An 18,614-nucleotide genomic window follows, 5' to 3' on the forward strand; every position below is an offset into this window, starting at 1 on the left:
ACAACTTTCAGGCAGAAAGTTAGACTGAATTTGTATCCAACACATGCTGGTTGGTCTTTACTTATTTAAAACTTTCCTATATTCTGCTTATTCAAAATGAAGTTATTCCCCAGGGAACATACACAAATACATTCAAAGCACTACCTAAAAACATAAATTAAAAATGTAAACCAACAGCAGCAGCTAATAATGCAAACAGCTTCAATTTCTAAGCAGCTAAAAGTAAAACAACTGAAGTAAAATGAATTAACTCTGCAGAGTTGATAAAATATTAAAGTATACTGTTAAAAGGCCTAGGAAGATAAAAATGTTTTTGCACAATGCCAAAATTAGAGTCGAGTTGTTCCTTGTGAAGGAGGGCATTCCAGAATTGGGGAAGATCATTGAAAGGCTCATTCCCAAACAACAACCTACTATATTTTACACAATTACTACTAGGACTTGAACCACATATCTTTTCACAAATAGGCAATATAAAACATGCAATGCTGCTTGTATTCATGAAAAACATAGGCAGTGTAACTCAGTTGTCCCTATCCTGGTATGCTACAGATGCACTGCATTACATTGCCCATGGTTCGCAGCCATCATGGCCAATAGTTCATATTTGGCTAATTCATTTCATTATCCATGATTCTATAACTGGAGAAAAATGGGTCGGTAAATATCAGCTTCTAAAGGCTGTCCAAATACACAGTGTAGGCTTCCTGCCATCCCAATTTCTCCTCCCAATCATTTTCACTCAGCTTTATGTTGCCCAGAAGCTCAGCTGCAGAGGCTGAGTAAACATATCTGAGTCTTAACAGATGATTTATGTGTGTTTTAATAAAAGTTTTATCTCCTTTAATTTACTGAGTTAAAGCACATTTTCATTCTTTTCTACTGATTAAATGCCTGAGTAGTTTTTAATAACTGAAAAAATGTTGTGATAGCAAAGATGCAGGCAAGATTGGTTTCATGCTTGGAAGATGATCAGATGAGACCAAGTTCTCCTTATTCTCTGTTGGGAAGCTCAGTTGGATATGCATCGTTGTGTGCGGATGCAAGATGGGTGATGTTAGGTTTTCTTCTCCATAAATCATTCATCATCAATTCAAAACACTTTGCCAAGTCCTTGAAAACTGGGAAAGAGTGATTCTAGAAAATTATAGAATGGCTTTTAAGCTTATACGTTTCAACATCTGTTCACATGGAAATCCATAAATAAATCTCTATATCAGAATTTGGGAATCTGGCTCTTTGGATAATGCTGAATGACAGCACCCATAACCAGCCTTATGGATGACAAGAGATGCTCACAGTTGTGGCTCACCAATATCATGAGGGGTGGTGGGGGGAGATCATAGTTTGCTATCTTGCTCTAGATCATGGGTCTTCAAACTTGGCCCTTTTATGACTTGTGGACTTCAACTCCCAGAATTCCTCAGCCAGGCATGCTGGCTGAGGAATTCTGGAAGTTGAAGTCCGCAAGTCATAAAAGTGCCATGTTTAAAGGCCCCTGCTCTAGATAATAAGAACCTCCTATGTAAACATACAGTAACATTGTGGATTCTATAATTTGCAACAGGAACAAGCAAGGAGGCCCTTCTAAATGTATTTCATTTTTTTAAATACCCTATTCTTCTTGAGAGGGGTCAGTTTGGTATGGTGGTTAAGGCATCAGGCTATAAACCAGGAGACCATGAAGCTTAGTTATGCCTTATGCACAAAACCAGCTGGGTGACTTTGGACCAGTCACTCTCTGTCAAAAGGAGGCAAAAGAAAACCACTTCTGAAAAAACTTGCCATGAAAACTGCAGGGACTTATGTGGGAGTTGGGAAGAGTCAACCCTGAATTGAAGGCAGCTGAAATCCCACCCCCCCATTTCAATTCTGAAATAAAAATCTCCAATCATCCAACATTTGTTTTCACCCAACAGGAAGGCAAGTTATTTTTATCTGTCTTTTGACTTGTTTGATTTATGTCCTGCCATTTACTGACTGTACTACGTTAAGAAAACAGGAGAAATAACAAGGGGAAAGATTAACCATGAGGGAGGGGGAGACCCAGAAAAGCATTATCTGTGGGTGTCCCTTAAATTTGAGGGTGTTTTATTTATACCTTTTATTCAGCCCAGGCCCATCTCAGTCACGGCTTTGAAAGTTTTCTCTCAAGACATATAAGCCAGGCCCAAGCTAGGGCTGTTTTTAAAAGGTTTTGTAAAGAACAGAAACAAAAGCCAAAAACCTTCTAATTGTCTGGATTTTTATTGTTTCCTTTTGGCTGAGAGGCATTTCAAGATTGTGTGTTATTATAATTGGTTCAGTTAAAATTGCTAGGCATATTAATGTGGTTTTCTGAATATCTTTGGCTCTGAATTGCGTTGCTTTTATGTGGTAAACCGCCATGGAAGAACAGATAAAATAACACAATATCTTGGAAACCTCTCACAGGGACAAGACATTCTGCAAAGAAAGTTGTACATTGAAATGCATGCACTAAATTCAGCTTATGGATTCTCCATTTGAAATTGGGGAATGATCTACAACTGCAAGATGAGGACTTGTTGCCCTGACACCTTTCCACTTCCTCTGAAGTCATCCCTATCACTCGTGTAAGGAGACTTTTCATTCAGAATGGGGTAGAATTGTTTTGGCCTCAATGGAGCCCTTTGGAGCCACATGAGTGGAGCCACATGAGACTCAGGTTGAGTAGAGTGGCACTGAGCAGGGTTGGGGAGAGTATCTTGGCTACTTCTGCCTACTGACTGTAATGGTTTTCTCTTTAACCACAGCAGGGAAAGATATTAACAGAATAACAGAAAACAGAATTGGAAGGGACCTTGGAGGTCTTCTAGTCCAACCCCCTAATCACTGGTGACTATTAGTCAGATGGCAGGAAAAAGTGAGCAGGGGTCTCTGGGGCTAAAGGGAAAATAGCAAATGGATTGTGACTCCTCCCATGGAAATTCCTAGATTTTTGTTTTTTTTCATTATTATTTGCAACCTCATCACCACTTAGGAGGGCTGTAAAGCACTGTGAAGCAGTATATAAGTCTAAATGCTATTGCTATTGCATGGCTAATGTAGGGTAATACTCTCCAGGAACTAATTCTGTGCTTTTGTGCATTACTTCCTCCTGGTACCAATTGCTTCCATTATCCCTTGTAGGGGAAAAGTCTATGTTACATGGGAAAAAACCCTCAAATTGGTCTAGCACATCCCCTGGCTCTTTAGAAAAACCTAGAAAATCATGGCTAGTAGTGCAGATGTTGCTGAACTAGATGGACCAAGGTTGCCAGACTGCTGCTCAGGTTCACCATCCCATGACCTTACAGAATCCTAAGGGTATCTTAAAGAACTGGCACATGTGAACACAATTCTTTTGCATCACTCCCCTATAGGCCATCCAATCAAGCAGAAAAAAATAGAAGTACTTTTTGCTAACCAGCTAAAAAAAACATGTAGTAAATACTCTACAATAGTAATGTGGAACCTCAATTACCCTGACATCCACTGGAAGACTAATTCTGCATAAAGTGACCAACCTAACTGACAACTATGTTGTCCAAAAGATAGAGGAGGGAACTAGAAGGATAGCCATACTGGATTTAATTCTTACTAACTGAGAAGAAGTGATAGAAGGAGTTGAAATTACTGGAGCCTTGTGTGAGAGTGATCATGTCATACTGGTATTCAACATAATGCAAACACAAGCAGTAGAACATAATCATATCAGATTTTAAATGAGTTGATTTTAACGAACTCAGAGCTTGGGAAAGGCTCCTTGGATGAAAATCCTAAAGGGGAAAACAACCCAAGAAGCTTGAGAAACTCTGAAAAATATGATCGTAAAAGTCCAGTCCAGCACAATACCATTGAAAAAGAAAAACAAGAAATCTAAGAAGAAACCAGCATGGCTGCACAAAGATCTCTCTGATAAACTGAAAGACAAAAAGGATAAGCACAAAAAATGAAAAGAGGGACATATAAGGGAGAATATCAGCAGATAGCCAGAATCTGCAAAGATGAGTCAGGAAAGCAAAGGCTCAAAATGAACAAAACTTGCCATAAAAGTCAAAGATAATTTAAAAAGTTTCTCTCAGCATATAAATAACAAGGACAAAGTCAAGTAAATAGTCAGTCCATTAAAAAGAAAAGATGGCAAGGAAATAACAGGTAATAGAGAGAAAGCAGAACTACTTAACTCGTTTTTTGCATTGGTCTTCACGCAAAAAGAAATTTTAGCCCAACGTACCAAAAAACTACTATAAAAGGTGAACTAGAAGTAAAAATTAAAATTTGCATTGGTCTTCACGCAAAAAGAAATTGTAGCCTAACCTACTAAACTGTAAAAGACAGACTAGAAATAAAGATTAAAATAAGCAAGAAAATGATAAGAAAACGGCTGTCTGATCTTGATGAATATAAATCACCGGGACCTAACAGATTACTTTTCAGAGTTCTAAGGAGCTGGCAGATGTCATCTCAGAGCCATTGCATCATATCTTTCAAAAATCCTGAAGTACCAGGGAACTACTGTACCTCAGGATTGGGAAAAGAGCTGATGTGGTTCCCATTTTCAAAAAAAGGGGGAAAAATGAGACCCAGGAAATTACAGATCAATCAGCCTAACATCAATACCTTGGAAGATACTGGAAAAGATAATCAAAAACAGATCTGCAAAGATCATTCGAGAAACACTAAATAAAGTTATAACTAGAAGTCAGGATGAGTTTGTTAAAAACAGATGATGCCAAACTTATCTTATTTCATTCTTTGACAAAGTGACTAAATTAGCAGACCAGTGAAATGCTGTGGACATAGTGTACTTAGACTTATGCAAGGCACTTGACAAAATAGACCAAATTCTACTTCTTGATAAGCTAGAAAACATTGGGATAGATAGCATCACCCCTGGATGTATTTGTAAATTGGCTGACAAACTGTACTCAACAAGAAGTCCTTAATGGTACTACATCTACATGGAGGGAAGTAAGCAGTGAGGTACAAGGTTCTGTCTCAGGCACAGTACTCTTCAATATCTTCTGACTTAGATGAGGGAATAGAAGGGGAATTCATCAGACTTGCAAATGACACTAAGTTGGCAGGAATAGCAACATCCTAATAGGCTAAAGATCCAGATGGATCTTGACATACTTGAACATTGGGCCCTATCTAACAAAATGAAATTCAATATAGAGAAAAAAGTAAGGTCTTACACTTAGGCAAGAGAAACCAAAAATATATGTATGGATTAGGTGAAACCTAGCTTAATAGCAGTAACTGTGAGAGGGAATTTGGAGTCATAGTGGACAATCTATATATGAGCCAGCAGTGGGTGATAGAAGATAAAAAAGCCAATGCAATCCTAAATCGCATTAACAAAGGAATTGAATTAAGATCGCATGAGGTACCAGTACCGCTCTATAAAGCCTTAGTAAAACCGCACCTAGAATACTGCATCCATATAAAAAAGAAAGAATGCAGAGAAGAGCAGCAAAGATGATTAGGGATCTGGAGGCTAAAACATATGAAATGGGCATGGTTAGTCTAGTGAATAGAAAGACCATGGTAACATGATAGCAGATATTTGAGGGGCTGTCACAGAGAAGAGGGGGACAACCTATTTTCTAAAGCACCCAAAGGCCAGACTAGGAACAATGGATGGAAACTGATCAAGGAGAGATTTAATCTAGAAATAAGGAGACATTTTCTGACTGTGAGAACAATCAGCCCATGGAACAGCTTGCCTTTAGAAGTTGTGGATGCTTAATCACTGGAGGCTTTCAAGAGACTGGACAGCCATTTGTCAGAAATTGTATAGAGTCTAGTGCTTGAGTAGGGGGTTTGGCTAGATGACCTGCAAGGTCCATTCTGTTATTTTAAGTTTTTAGGAATGTTGGGTACTAGCCATGTACTGTGTATCCCAAACAGGCTTAGTACTATGGGGGTGGGAGTGGGTGGGTGGGAAGAGCAAGAAATCCCAAATTTGTCCAGTCAGAAAAAATCAGAAAACTCCCACCCTGCTTAAGTGCCTGAGGCATTCTCAGCCACCTTGCATCCAATTTCCAGATTAATTAATGAAGCTGGCTGTCAAAAGCTTGCTTATCCCATTTTTACATTATGGAGATAAGAAAGCCTTTTTTGTGTGGGTTCGGAGGGCTCCATTAGAGTACAATGTATTGGGGTTTGGATGTATAAGTCAAGGGGACCACCCTTTCACTTTCTGGGCCCCCTTTCTCTTCTCTCTCCCTCCCTCCCTCCCTCTCTCTTTTACTTGATGGGAAGATCTGAAGCTATTTGTAAAGATGACTGAATCTGTCACTTGAAGATGACTTTGCCCATTGCCCTCTTCATTTCCTTCATTGCTCAATCCATTTCAAATCTCTGCTTCCCCCCCCCACTTCTCATCTCCCATCCTGATCTCTATCTCTCCTCCAAGTTCATCCCACAAGCATGAAATTAGGCCCCTCTTTTATAGCCTTCTCATTACAAAACAGTTAAGCAACAAATCAGCTGCTGATGGGCGTGACTTGAAAATGAGGCATCTCTTTCCCTTTAATTCAGTCATATTATTACAAAGAGAACTTTCCAATCCATTTTTTTTTGTTGTTGTTATCCTTTCTCCAAATATTGCTTACAATAAGGGTTTTGAACTTTCCAGGGACCAGAGTGGTCACTTTCAAAGCTAGATGTTTCTCACAGCACATCAATTAAGGCAAACTGCAAAACCGATATAAATTAAACTGTGAAAGATGCTGACCACAGGAACTGTGTACTTCTACTGGGAAAAAAAAAAAGTTCTGTATTTTTCTGTGTATATACACATAAACAAATGCATGCACACACAGGAATGAATGGAAATAAGAAGTGTTCAGGTTAGTAGGAGGATCATCCAAAATGGTAAGAAATATGTTTAAAGTCAAGATTGAAAATCCATTTTTTTCCAGGCATATTGTCAGAACTATAATCCAGAGTATATTTCAACCTCATGGTCAAGATTCAGAAATGGCCGTGAGCTTGAAATATACTCTGATATATGGTACCCTAGTGTTTTCTTCCAATGCTGTAACTCCTTTATAAATGGAGGATTTCTGAGGGTGATACCCTCAGCAGTGCTTTCTTCATCCTCCATATTTCTCTTGCCTTTCTTCCCCCATCTCCCAATAGCAAAAGCTTTCTTTCCTTTATCACCTCGGCAGCCTCATCCACTTCTGAGCGACTCTTACAGAAAAGAGATGAGTACAATTTGTATATATATAAAGCCATGAAAATAAAAGTATAGCATGATGCAGATATGATCTTCTTTTGTGAACCTGATAATGGAAATCACTCTGCAAGGAGGTAGAAAGGTACCCCTTTCTCTCCTCACAAGAAAAACCTTGTTCCAAATTAAATTCCCCACTGGCTGTTGTTTGCTTCTTCCAGTGATATGCAGGGCAACAATCCAAGCCCATTGCCATAATAACTGAAGAGAGGGGAAGAGAAAAGACCATGTCAGGCAAAACTTTGCTATAACCTACAGTGCTGAAACTCGCATTGTTATAAGTATGTCTCTACAATGAGTAAAAAAGGTGGAATGGGTGAGGAATAAACTCATGCTTCAGTACTTTGGAAGTAGGACATAGAACTTCCTTCCGTTTTGGCTTGGGCCAAAACTGCACTAGCAGCCACTGGGAGAAATGGAAAGAAGGAGATAACAGTCTACATGGTCATGCATCAGATCTGCTAATCGTGGGTTTCCTTCCTCACAAATAAAAGTAAAGACTACCCTCACAGTGCTCTTTCTTTCCCTAAGTCCCTCCAGAGATGGCCTTCCAATATTTATTTCTTGCTGTTTTTCTCATTAATGCTGTCATTTGCAACTGAGAGAGACAACAACATGCTGAGCAGCAGGTGTTGTCTACAGTTATGCTTTCCACTGTTGCTGAGCATATTGTGCTTATTATGTCATGTTTCACTTACAAAATCAAATAAGTGGGGAAGATTTGCTGTTGTTGGTCTACTTTATTCCATCTATGTTGGACTTGAAAAAAAAAAGGTCAGCTTTCTGTTGGCACTAAGCAAGGAACTATTTAATTCAGCCCCTGATTCCCTAGAAGTAACTCAAATGTGAGACTACCTCAATGTGAAGTGAAGATAGCACTTTCTTCTCACATACTCACCCGGTTGTCAGAACTTGGAGCCATGGTGTCGGTCATCCAAGAGCCAAATCTGGATCCAGATGCTCGGATAGTAATGGGGTTGCTTATTCCAGTGAGTTTTCCACAACCTGAAATGCAAAACAGAGAAAGAGATACAGAGAATGAGACCTCTTTCTCCACCTCTGGATTAAATCTTTCTTCTCCTCTGACCACCCATTCCTGAGTCAAGGGAAAAATGTACTAGCATGAAAGGTGTCATCAAATCACTGACACTCACCTGAATTCCTTCCAAGGTAAGGTTGACAAAGCCAAAAAAGGTTTCATGCTTTGAAGCTGCCCTTAGAAAGTGCCAGAATGGAAAAATGCTACCTCAGTATTGGTCTAAGTATAAGAATGATTTAAACCTGTCTCATTTGTGAGCTAGCAACCTAATGAAAACTTAAGAGATGCTACCAGGGCATGTTTTTCCTGTGGTTAGATGCAAGCAGGGAATGTCCTACTGTGATTTAGAAACTAGATTTTGTTTTCTAATCAATCTTGTATCCTTTATTAGCCCTAGAGACTCTGTCCTCATTAAAAATAGAAAAACAGTAGACTTTTATTTTACAGTAGAGCCAAATAACAGTAATAAGGAAACTACAATAACACAATCCATAATCCCAGGAAAATAAGCAAGTGATGAACTGTCATATGGTTAGGTTTAGCTTAAAAATTAATTTGTGCCTAATCATTCCACTATCCCTTGTTTTCTCAATAAACCATCTCCCCTGTCCTTCTCTTAATGCTAGACAAGCACTTTTTATTCACTCTCAGATACAAATAATTCAAACATTTAAAAAATGCAGGTAGTCCTTGACTTACAACTACAATTGAGCCCAAATTTTGTATTGCTAAGTGAGAAATGTTTAAGTGAATTTTGCCCCATTGTACGACTTTTCATGCCACATTTGTTAAGTGGATTACTGCAGTTGTTAACTTAGTAACAAGGTTGCTAAGCAAATCTGGCTTCCCCCATTGACTTTGCTTGTCAGAAGGTCACAAAAGATGATCACAGGACACCGTAACCATCATAAACATGAACCAGTTGACGAGCATTCAAATGTAAGTCACATGACCATAGGGATGCTGCAACAGTCGTAAGTGTGAAAAAAGGTCATAAGTCACTTTTTTCAGTGCTGTTGTAACTTTGAACTGTCACTAAATGAACTGTTTTAAGTCGAGGACTACCTGTATAAACAAGGAATTATATTCCCCTTGTGTATTTGTCAAAAAGAAGACTTTTAACATTATTGAATATAAATGGACAAAATTGTTACAGGATATACGAAGTGAATTCTGAAAGCAAACTCTGAAGATGTCTTGATGTCCCACAAGTTAGGATAACAAGGCCTGCAACTTTTTTAAAATCAAAGACATTTTCCTGTCAGAATCTAATTATATTTCATCTCTAGTTATCAACTATAGAAAACCCCATTTCTGTCTTCTCTGGATTCTGTCATACGATGAAGGGAAGGGGGTGAACAAAGGGGCTTTATGGCCCTCAGTACACTTCAAAGGGACTGGATGTGGATATCACCAAAAGGACTAACCATAATAATGATGAGCTCCCCCCCCACCAACCCACAGACTGTGCCATTGAATTCAAGCCTGGGGCAAAACTCCCGAAGCCCAGATTAAACTCCATGAGCCCAAAGGAGAAGGAGGAAATGGAGAGATTCATTAAAAAAAAACCTAGAGAGGGGTTTCATTGAGCCAGCCAGTCCTCTTTAGAGAGAAGAAGGATGGCTCTACGCTTATGCATGGATTATAGGACCCTGAATACAATCAGTGAAAGCAACCTATACCCTCTGCCCCTCATGAAAGACATGCTGTCACACCTCTCGAAAGGGAAATTTTTTTTCTAAACTAGACCTAAGGGAAGCTTACTATCGCATGAGAATTAAGGAAGGGGAGGAATGGAAGACCGCATTTAACTGCCCATGGGTGCTATCAATTCAAAGTCTGGCCATTTGGATTACAAGGGGGTCCTGCAGTATTTATGCAATTAATCAATGACATTCTAAGGGAGCACTTGTTTAAGGGGGTCCTTATTTACTTGGATGACATTCTTATCTTCACCGAAACAAAAGAGGAACATGTCAACCTAGTCAGAGCGGTTTTAAGGAAACTGCGAGCCGCCCACCTATATGCCAAACTCTCGAAATGCGAATTCCACCAGGAAAGGATAGACTACCTAGGTTATCGCATATCCCCCCAGGGCATTGAAATGGACCCAGAGAAAGTCAGAGCAGTATTAGATTGGGCACCACCCCGCACAAGAAAACAACTACAAAGTTTCCTGGGCTTTGCAAACTTTTACCGCCAATTCATCCCCTCATTTGCCCAGATAGCCTTACCCTTCACTAACTTACTAAAAACAAAGGGAGCATCCTCAGTAAAACCTAGCCAGCCACTAACATGGACAATGGAGTGCCAAGCAGCGTTTGAAAGATTAAAGAGACTTTTTTCTGCCGAACCAGTACTAAGGCACCCAGACATGGATAAGCCCTTCGTAATACAGGCAGATTCAAGTGATGTGGCAGTGGGGGCTGTTCTATCACAAGAAAACAATGAAGGAGTATTGCAACCCTGTGCATATACATCCAAGAAGCTCACGGAAACAGAACAGCGCTGGCCCTTATGGGAGAAAGAGGCATACAGGATACGTTGGGCATTACTCAAGTGGTGACAGTTCCTGGAAGGCAACAAAATCCCCTTCCAGGTGTGGACTGATCACAAAAATTTGGAAGCCCTGAAAGCGCCCAGGAAGCTCAATCCCAAACAAGCCCGCTGGTCCCAGCATTTTCACCAGTTCCAATTTAAGCTCAAACATTTACCAGGGAGAAAGAACTTCCTGGCAGATGCACTATCTCGCATGCCCCAATATAACAGCATGTGAGCCACAGACTCTAAACCAATGATGGCAGAGTCACAACTGGCAGCACCAGTAACCATAAGAACCCAAGCTAAATTAAAACCACAACTGGACAGCCAAACTGGAATTGAATTCCGGAAAAGTTTGGAAACAGATGAATGGTTCCAGAAAAAAAAATGTGTGCACAATGAGAGACGGGTTTCCTTGGGTAGGGGAAAAGTTATATATACCAACAACCCAAAGAGTCACATTCATGCAGCTTTGCCATGACACAAAATCAGCAGGGCATTTTGGATTTGTAAAATCTTTACACTTAATTAAACGGCAATTTTGGTGGCCATCCATAAAAAAGGACATAGAAAGCTACGTGGCCAGCTGCCCAAAATGTGCAACTGCAAAGAGGTTGCAAGGGAAATCGCCAGAACTATTACAAACAGTGGCAAATCCCTCAGCCCCCTGGAGGGAAATAGCCATGAATTTTATAGTGGAATTGCCAGAAAGCAATGGGAATACTGTTGTCTGGACTGTCACGGACTTGTTTTCCAAACAGATGCACTTTATCCCTTGCCAAAAGATTCCTACCGCATAAGCCTTAGCAAAACTTTTTGTCCAGCACATTTACAGATTGCATGGGGCACCCCAACGCATTATCTCTGATAGGGGAGTGCAATTTACGTCTGCATTTTGGAAGGAATTCTTATCCCTTTTAGGAACCACTCAGGGACTGACGTCTAGCCATCATCCACAAGGGAATGGGGGGGCTGAAAAAATGAACTCAGTACTTGAACAATATTTGAGATGTTTTCTTAATTTCCAGCAGAACGATTGGATGGACTTACTCCCTTTTGCAGAAGTTGCCTACAATAATGCAGTCCACTCCAGCACAGGTTACACTCCTTTTCAAATAGCCACCGGTCAAAGTTTCAACCCCATGCCAGAATTAACCCCAAACAAACCAACAATCCCATCACTGAAAGAATGGATGGAACAATTACAAAACACCTGGCCAATAGTTAGAAAAGCACTAGATGAAGTTAGGCAGGCATACAAAGCACAAGCTGATAAAAAAAAGGGTTGAGCCTACACCATTCATTATAGGTGAAATGGTGTACTTATCTACAAAATACCTAAAGTCCCTACAGCCCTGTAAAAAACTTGGACCAAAATATATAGGGCCTTTTCCAATTAAAAGAATCATAAACCCAGTAACAGTAGAATTAGAATTACCCAAAAATACACCCAATTTTTCATTGCAGCTTGCTGAAGAGAGAGCGTCAGTCACCTTTACGGCCAAAAATCCCCCCCACCACCTCCAATCATGGTGGAGGTTGAACAACATTTCGAAATAAAGGAAATCCTTGACTCTAGGAGATATCATGGAGCGACTCAGTACCTAGTTGCCTGGAAACACCTCCCTGCCTCACAAAACGAGTGGGTCCATAAACGTCATGTCAGAGCCCCAAAGCTATTAAAGAAGTTTCACACAGAGTATCCTAACAAGCCTGACTAACTTTTATACCTGTTTTGTTTTCTTTCAGGTGGATCTGTCTTATTTTTAAGGGGGCAGGATGTCAGAATCCAATTATATTTCATCTCTAGTTATCAACTATAAAAAAACCCCATTTCTGCCTTCTCTGGATTCTGTCATACGATGAAGGGCAGGGGGTGAACAAAGGGGCTTTATGGCCCTCACTTCCTTCAGTACACTTCAAAAGGACTGGATGTGAATATCACCAAAAGGACTAACCGTAACAATGGGGCTATTACCTTTCATGTACTCCTCTCTGAAGTCTCCATCCAGCCGGCAGTAAGGAAAAGGGGGTGGGAGTGTAATGCCTGAGACTGTCACTGGAAGAAGGGGGTGATTGGGTGGGGCTACTGGGGAACCCCTTAAAACCTTGAATGGGAGAGTTTGGACCCCAAGTCCTGTCTAGAACGCCTGCAACCATTTTCTCTTAATAAAGGATGCCTGTTGGAAGAACTATTCCAAGAATTCTGTCTTCTTAAGATGCAAAGTGGGGTGGGTCCTTACATTTCCCCTAGATCACAAGAAGCGGCGGAAAACAATGGTTACGATCTTGGGAAAAAGATGCGGCTGCTTTAAAGATTGGCAAACAGTTACCAGGCTTGGTCTCCCATGTAGTTTGAAGTACTTTTCGGGAATCCAATTGAAGGTGCCGCAAAATCCTACTTGAAATAAGTTCATTTGCTGATCATTTCAAATGTAAATGTCCATCTGGGCACATACTTTTTAAATGAGCCAACATACTTTTAAAACTAGCCTTGTGTTATTTTCTATCTCTGTCTCCTGTCTGACTGGGAGGCAGCACCTTAGGTTCTGTATTTATTTCATCAAGTATATGTGCATTTCTTAACTGAGAACTAATTCAACAGTCCATGTGATCGGTGCATGTTATGATTCTGTCCACACCAAGTCTCAGATATATTATTGCAGGGTTGGATCAGGATGCATCCAGATTACCTACTAATCTCTTCATCCTAGGGATTCTCTTCTATCAACTTCCAACAGATTTGAAGTAATACAGTATATCTGGGTCAAATGTTAAGCTAGATACAGCACATATGGGTCAAACGTTAAGCTAGAAAAAGAGTGAGACTGCTGAACTGGGCCTCTGATCAGGGCATGCCACCAGACACTGCTCTGTACTTTTATTTTTGCTTAGTCCAGCCAGAAGGTGCACATGATGCCCAGATTATTATTTGCAAAGTACCAGCAATGCAGCAAACCAAATGGAGCTCAAGAAAGCAGGAGAACTAACAACAGCTGCTGCTTGAAAAGGATAAGAAAGATCTATGGTGTAGCAGCTAAGAGAAAACAAAAATTTATTTTACACCATTCTGAGTACACAATTGCCTTTGTCCTTTATAAATGCCCCCTTAAACATGGCCACACCAGATTATTCTAGATCAGCATACAAGCATGGAGGCTGGGGGCTAAATGCAGCCCATCACCATCCTTTTCTGAACCTCCAAAGCTTCCCAGAATAGATGAGGACAAAAACATGAGACACATTTGAGGGTTGGGAAGGATTTAAGGAGAAAACGGAAAGCCTTCAGTTTCACAATTGCTGAAGGCAATTTTTCAATCCTTCAAACATTGGAATCCCACCTCAAAATAGACCTTAGCCTTGTCCACCTGAAACACCAGACTCTGGTGGTACCCTCGAACTGATGGACGTTGCATACCGGTTTTACGTCTATGAAAGAATTTTATCAAGTCTGACAGGGTAGTTCAATTAAACAGAGACAGGGTTCAGCCCTTTTGATAGTGACATATGTACAAAAGATGTAGGACTTCAATTGCAATGCTATGTCTGCCATTTTGCAGATTGTAATTTCTTTGTGGATACTGCTGGATTATACATTTCAATCTGCAATCAAAAACCACAGATTTGGATATTCATTATTTGAAGGACTTCCAAAAAGGAAAGTGAAGATTTTACCTTATTTTTGTCTGTGGCATGCTAACGTTCCAGGATTTGAAAATTTATTTATGTGACATATAACTCTACCTTTCCTCAGATGTAGTGTGCTCCTGGGTTGAAGTCATTTATTGCTCCATGATTGACTCTATAATGAAACATTTTAAGTTATTATTCAAAGATGGGCCATATAATGATCCTTCTCAATTAGGCAAAGATAGAGCCACCAGATCTGGACTGCAAAAAAACCCAACAACTATGTATCTATTAGCTGGCAATAAAGTTCTCCTTGTGCCATCTAAGGATGCAATCTGCTGGCAATAGGCAAGCAAAATTCTTAAACTTTGGAAGTAGATGGGTCTTCACTCATGATGAAACTACAAGTAGCTAAAGTTTTTTGAGGGGTGACATTTTGAGAGCATGCTATGGAAGCTCTCCTTCAAAGGATTGCCATGAAGTGCATAGTCCATCCCCAAAGACCCATTTATCATAAACCAACATCTTACGTTACTCCTTGTCATATATTCTGAGAGCCAGGATATTTGTTTTGACTCCAGCTGACCTTGTTTTCTGGATAGATCAGTGCAATTCTAAAATAATGACACTGGGCCGCAGTTACTCATCATTTTTATTTTTCAGAAATGCCTGAAGGAATTCAGCTTCAAAGGAATTCTAAAAATTCAAGATGTGACTGGCTGCTGTCTTGGTTCTGAAGTATGTCAGTTTCCCATAAGTATCAAGTAAGGCAGAGAACTTGGTGGGCCTCAAGAGAGGTGACTAAGGCTACCATATTCCCTAAACTAGGCTTCTTTTAATTATATTTTTACCTTTGGTTATTCTTTTTTTTTTAATTTTATTATTTTATTTTCATTACAATCATAAGAAAAAAAAATCAGATACATAACAAGTTAAAATACAACACACAAATTTCGCCATTGCTCACCCATTTCCCCCCAAACCCACATCCCCCTCTCATCTTTTCACTTCCCCCTTCCTTCTTCTTCCTCACTCTCCTCCGCTCCTCCCTCTCTCCTCCATCTTTCTACTTGCTTATCTCTCTCTTCTTCTTCTCAATCGGATGCGGTCTAGGGGAAAATGCCCGAGCAATCCTCTATCACCAAAAAAAGAAAAAAAAATCTTAAAAATATAAAACTATTCCTACTTATCTGAACTATTGAACATACTACCCATACTCTCCCCTCCCCCCTCCCCCACCCCCTTCTTCCCCTGGCTTCCCAGAGCTCAGTTCAGGGTTACAGAAAAAAAAACAAAACTAAACATAATCAACTTAAATTTACTACTTATACAATAACCAAAATCATAATAACCCTTAACTCTCTGCAAACTTCAATTCATAATTTAATAAAAATCCATTATTCATAAAATAAATGAAACTTCCTTTGGTTATTCTTAAAAACACCTGTGCTTTGGAATATATTTGAATGTCTTTTTTGTTTTCGTTTTTTTATCCCATTGCTCATCATGGGGAGAATGTCAGCAACTTCTCCAAAAGGCTTCAGTAAACTGGGTGAGCAACAAGTCTTGGATCTACTGACTAAATTCAGGAAAACTTTGAACAAACTGCAAGATTTTTAAAATGTCACCAAGGATCTTCCCATACATGTTGCTGTCGGTAGAGAAAGACTAGGCAATAACCTCTCATTCCATATGTAGAAGCTAACCAGATTGGCAGATGGATGATTGTTCAATTCTGGAAATGAGGGCAGATCCTCCACTGCAGCTCTGGAGAATAGTCTTGCTCAGAGGGCCCTCTCTACCTCATTGCCACCCTCAACTATTAGGGTTAGGATTTGGTGAAATTAAGACTGGGAGAAATTACACTGGCCAAAACCCCTTTTTCAGGTTGTCTTTTGTTCCTTTTTACCTGCCACTAGTGATAAAATTTCATGTCCAAAATGTTTTTGCCCAGTGGCAGATAAATCTGCATAAGCAGGTTTGGCAGATTTTTATTAATAACAACTCAGTTACATGGATATTGCCCAGATGTATCATGTAGAGAGTATCTGAAAAATATCCTTGTTGTGATTATGGTGTTGGCACAGTTATTCGTAAAGGTAACTGGCAACCATCAATCACACCTACTAGCAGGCAACAATTTTTGTGGGCAAAAAAGAATGAGCCCTAATGTTTAAAAACTTCAAAGCTTATAATGACACTGTTTTATTTTATCTAGCAAAACATCATACACACTGACACTTATAAAAATAGTGACAATAATAGCACATGGACCTTGCTACAGGCAAAATGAGAAAATACCACCTATTCTCAGTTTGGACATCCCTGGTTAATCTCTAAACAAAATAATTGGCTCATGAAAGATAGAATGCTGTTACAAAAATTTCAGTTGTGAAAGAACAACCGCCTCTTCAGATCCTACTAACCCAGACATGTCAAACACAAGGCCCGGGGGCTGGATGCGGCCCACAAAGTGGTTTCATGTGGCCCACGAAGCCATTCTGGAAACAGTGAGGGAATGGCCCCCTCTGCCTTGGCCCTGACTCAGGCCAGCCGGGAACCAATGTACAATTTTGTGGTGGGCATCTATGCTGAAACACATTCAGTCTTAGCTCCACAAGGCCATCTGGAAATAGCAAAGAACCAGCCCCTGCCGTGTTGATCCCGCACCCTGTGTGCATGCTGGGGAGGTGTTACCTTTTGTGAGGAATGAAGAAATGCACCATCGCCTGGAAGTGGCCAGCAAATGGCCCTTGCCTACTTCACCTATCTGGCTTGATGGGCTCCGGGGGAGGGGTTTTGGCAGGCAGTGGGGCGATGATGTAGAGCTGGCCATACCACCCAGTAGGCCATACCCACTCCATCCACACCCACCCAGTAGGCCACACCCATCCTGGCCACACCCACCCAGCCCCCCAAGGGCAACTGCAATGCTGATGCGGCCCTCAATGAAATTGAGTTAGACACCCTGTACTAACCCAATTTCAAGCTCCATTCTACTTTTTTGTGTTCTATCTCCAAGGAAAAATATGTTCAAAACAATTGGATAGTCTATAGATGTTGTTAATGTCTATGTATCTATTGGTGGCTGATTTGTCTAGAAATTTCCTAGCAATTTTGAACTTGGCACCAAAGACCCCTCATGTCAATCCTGAGTACAAATATTCTCCTTTATTACTATTTGAAACTAGAATTTTAGAACAGCTGATTATGTTTGGCTAGCAGAAAAGTGGAGTAAGCCACCCGCAACTCTTGACTATATTCCTTGCAACCAAGACCTACGTAAGGTGAATGGGCTGTCATTTACCAACAATGATCTATGCCCACTTGAACTGTGAAGGAGAACTGGACTTTCTTTCATTCCCAAAAGGCTTGAAAACATACTGCATTGCAATGGGTGGCTCAGCTCATCGAAGAGGGGAGAAAAGAAACCTCAGAATGCCTTACCTAACTTCTGCATGCAGGCATGCAAACGAGCTTCCAAAATCAGCACTCGCTGTTGGAGTTCCTCGTAGTCATAGGCACCCATCTCTTCCTGGATCTGAAGCAAGCTGCTTGAAAGGTTTCTCACTTCCTCTTTGAGCTGCACGATGGTCCGAGTGTCAGACTTGTACTGATCCAATACAGGAATAAGGGGCATCAGTTCCGTCATTTTGTCCTTCAGCTCCTGATGGTGAAGACAAGAAAAATCCAGTGAATGGAAGCAAAAGGAGAGGGTAACATGGTCACTTTTTAAACTTTGACTTTGCTACTATTTACTGGCTCTATTAGACTAGAGTTTTTGATGCAGAACATACACCCTATGTGAACTAAAAATAAACAGGAGAAAATAAGCAATGAAACAATGCATAATTCCTTCTCCTTTTGGCAGGAATAGGCCAATTGAAAGTACAGTCAGCCAACTACGCCCTCCTTCAAAAAGCACTGTTCTCCCACAACTTTTCAAAGACCAGTACAAGGAATGCAAAATAATATGAACATTTTGGATTTTCCAAGCATTCTTCGTGAACTCAAAGATCATTTTTATTGCTTGGTGAAGAGTTCTTGGAATCTCCAAAGCATGCATTACAATGTTTCCTAAATCTTGGCTTTGCTTTATGAAAATTATCTTATTATTTTTTTCTTCAAGATTTTTTAAGTGAATTCCTTCCTTCC

General features: G+C 40.2%; 1 protein-coding gene across 3 annotated transcripts in view; it reads right to left on the bottom strand.

The window, feature by feature from the left end:
* OLFM2 (olfactomedin 2) overlaps positions 1 to 18,614 on the bottom strand; it is a 218,059-nt gene that overhangs the window by 8,449 nt on the left and 190,996 nt on the right. For all 3 annotated transcript variants that reach the window (XM_039352553.1, XM_039352552.1, XM_039352551.1), the window contains exons 4-5: positions 17,907 to 18,126; positions 8,148 to 8,254 (exon numbers count right to left, since the gene is read on the bottom strand). In XM_039352553.1, the coding sequence (XP_039208487.1) occupies positions 8,148 to 8,254; positions 17,907 to 18,126 (327 nt within the window). The remainder of the gene's footprint in view (positions 1 to 8,147; positions 8,255 to 17,906; positions 18,127 to 18,614) is intronic.

The sequence above is a fragment of the Crotalus tigris genome, unplaced genomic scaffold, assembly GCF_016545835.1.
Source record: "Crotalus tigris isolate CLP2741 ecotype Arizona unplaced genomic scaffold, ASM1654583v1 scf7180000018445.1570621, whole genome shotgun sequence".
Taxonomy (NCBI): Eukaryota; Metazoa; Chordata; class Lepidosauria; order Squamata; family Viperidae; genus Crotalus; species Crotalus tigris.